This window comes from Cyprinodon variegatus, unplaced genomic scaffold (genome assembly GCF_000732505.1).
Source record: "Cyprinodon variegatus isolate N-32 unplaced genomic scaffold, C_variegatus-1.0 Scaffold76, whole genome shotgun sequence".
Classification (NCBI taxonomy): Eukaryota; Metazoa; Chordata; class Actinopteri; order Cyprinodontiformes; family Cyprinodontidae; genus Cyprinodon; species Cyprinodon variegatus.
Window position 1 is genome coordinate 994,442 of NW_015150529.1, and position 3,232 is coordinate 997,673.

The 3,232-nt window shown below is 37.8% G+C and overlaps 1 protein-coding gene across 1 annotated transcript in view; it reads left to right on the forward strand.

Annotated features, from left to right (window-relative positions):
* The first annotated feature begins 2,891 nt into the window (after window positions 1-2,891).
* unc93a (unc-93 homolog A (C. elegans)) overlaps window positions 2,892-3,232 on the forward strand; it is a 12,183-nt gene continuing 11,842 nt past the window's right edge. Inside the window, exon 1 of the mRNA XM_015372817.1 lies at window positions 2,892-2,981. Within this exon, the coding sequence (XP_015228303.1) occupies window positions 2,892-2,981 (90 nt within the window). The remainder of the gene's footprint in view (window positions 2,982-3,232) is intronic.

Consider the following 3,232-nt stretch of genomic DNA (forward strand, 5'->3'; position numbering starts at 1 on the left):
GTTTATTAGTTTATTAGTCAGTCACCCCCCTTGTGTGTCAACAGTGGTCTGATTAGCCACTATTTAAGTTTCCCTCATGTCAGTTTGTTCTTGAGTTCTTTATGTTAAAGCCTGAATTGAATTCTGTTTTGTTGACCTCTGTTTTTGGGCCTAGTTTATAATTTTTTTTAAACCTTTTTGGAATAATTTTTTTTTCTTCAAAGATTTCAGTGGTTTTCTAGCTGGTTTGTGCAAATCCCTCACAAAAGGGTTAAGGTCAGGTGAGCCATTGGACCCGACGACGATCCAAAATAGGTTTTCATGCATGTTCCGATTAACCAGCTGGTATTAATCATCCAAACCATCTGCCTGTTACAGCCTGATGCATCAGAGTGCCCGTGTTTCCCACATATATTGTTTCCCCCTCAAACTGAAAGAGGTGAGCATCCTGATTGGAATAACTACTCTGATTGAGATACCTTGAGAGTCAACAGAGGACAGCCTTAGCATCGACCTACGAAATGCTCTGAAGGACTCAGGGTAACCAAACATCTTTAAAACAGTCATTCCTTCCAACTTTGTGTCCCAAACGGTACAAACTTCTCCCGAATTTCACCTCCAGGACTTCCTGTCTGACCCCACCACTACAGTTGTTAAAACAAAAAACTATACATCTTCCACCATCACCTTGAATGCACTGTGAAAAAAAAACAAAAAACTTTTTATCATTTAAAAAAATAAATGTTAAATCTAGCGACAATAATTTAGGTCAGTTCAGAAAACTAAGATAGTTGCAATCTTTAACTTTATCAAGTGAGTTCCCGGTACTTTTACCTTTAAGTTCTTGGTTATTTCAAAAGGTGAAAGTTCAGCTAACTTGGGAAACCCAGCTGTTGGAGTTGGCATTTAAATTTGATACTAAATAATAACTGGGACCCTAACTTAATGTTGAAGCTGCTGTAATCTTATTGTATTGTGGTTTAAGGACTCATCATTTTGTCTTTGTTTATCATATTTTGGTACCCACCACATTTCTTTGTGATGCTTACACTGCGTAATAACAAACTTATCTTATCTTTAGTCGTCTCTTTAAAACAAAATGTCAGCTCATCCATCATGCTGCTGTCCTGACAAACACCAGGAGAACGGATCATGTAAGCGACCTAAGATGAGCACACCGGCTCCCTGGACTGAAAGGAACGGGTCTGTTGAACTCGAGGGTTTGCTGTCCTACAGGGATTTCTTGAAGAGGATACAAGGGATAGATAGATAAATGCATCAGTCAGGGGAAGAATGTAAAAATTATTCCAAATCAATAATTGGAGAAAATATGGTATCACCGCCCTGACAACAGCCATCACTAAACAAGGGTCAAGGAGGTGGCAGCATGACAAACTGGACATTTTTAGGCAAAACTCTAAAAGGCAACATCCATCCATCCATCCATCCATCCATCCATCCATCCATCCATCCATCCATCCATCCATCCATCCATCCATCCATCCACTCTCACAGGTAAGGGCTATTTAGATACATCAATTAACCCACTAGTCATATTTTATATATTTTATATTCGAATTCTGACTTTAAACTCAGAATTCTGACAGCTAACAAACATGTTAGCATCAAGCCATAGCCATGTCTGTTTTAGAGACTAGCTCTCTAGTTTTAATGACCTTCTACTCCTCTATTAATAAGGGGACCCCTCGGGCACGTAAAAAGTTGCCTAATTCACTGGCCACCTCAAACAACTCACATTTTTGTCAGTGAAGCTGAATGCTCCCACATCTCTTCCTTCATGGTGCCCATCTACATTAAGATCCAAAATTCTGAGATTAAAGCCAGAATTCTGAGACAAAAGTCAGAATTGAGAAAAAAGTCAGAATTCTGAGATGAAATTCTGACTTTTTTTCCCATGTTAAACTGAAATAAAATTTAAAAATCAGTTACCCGGTAACTTTTTTTTTTTTTTTTCAGTGGCCCTAATCCTCTTCCGTAGATTATGGTTTTAAACTATTATCTTTTATTTTCCAATGTGCACATAGTAGCTATTTAGTTTAGATGAGGTTCGTTAGTTTAGTTAAGATGTTTGACTGAGGTTAGCGATTTTTGCTAATAAATTTCTGTATTCATGCAGAGTTACTGTTTGATTTGAGCTTGAACCGCACTTTTACTTGTTTCTTTAACACACAGCTAGGTAGGCAAGCATTCACAGGCAACATGATGTCGGAAAGTTATTTGATTAAATATTGAATGTACATTTACTGCATAACATTGTTTACATCAGACAGTTTATCGCTCCTCCTTGTCCTGTTTTAAGAAAAAGGTCAGTTTCACGTGCAAAGGGCCCAACTGGAGAATATGTGACACGGTGGAAACCAACCCACCGTCCCTCTATGTCCTCAGATTTTCATCTTTCCAGTAAATAACAACAAGCTGCAATGTTATAAAACTGAGCTGGAGTTCTCGTAAAAGGAAACATGTGCAATAAACCTTTGCTCGCTGACACGAATTCCTCTTTTTTTACTTTAATTGTTTAGTTTATGTGATCAAAAGTGAAAAAAACAAACGGCACATCTGATTTGTGGAGGACACTTAATGATAAGAGAGACAAGGAAGTAAAACGGAGGCATAAAAGCTGTTCTATGACACATTTAGATGGTGATAAGCAATCAGCAGAAAATTAACTCTATAAGTGGTGTGTCGTGTGTTGGGGGAGGTGGGAGGTGGGGTGTACTTTGTCCTTTTAACTCCATGCGGTTATCAGACACCTGAGCTCTGTATAAACAGCTTCTCCTGACTTTGCTCTCGAGCAGAGCAGCTGTGTGAGGTGGTTGATTTTACTAACTACCTAAACCTTGAGTGGGACTCTGTTCTGGATCTGTAAAAGTTTGAGTCCGTAAGAGTCGATCATGATCAGCCGCAACTTTAAGAACGTGTTGGTGGTCTCCATTGGGTTTCTCTCTCTGTTCACGGCTTATGGAGGCCTGCAGAGTTTACAGGTAGGTCAAAGTGATTCCTTAATGATGCTGAAGAACTAATTATTGCTTAAAGATGCTAAAAATAAGGACTTTTATTAATGTGCATTTACTTAGGAAGGGATTTGTGGACAGAATAATAATAAAAAAAACTGATAGTGGAAATTAATAAAGTTCAAGCATTGTAAAGATGAAACTGAAGTGTTTTTTTTTATTTGAATCATAAAGATAATACTTTATTCTAAGAAAAAAATACAATATTGATTAATTGTAAA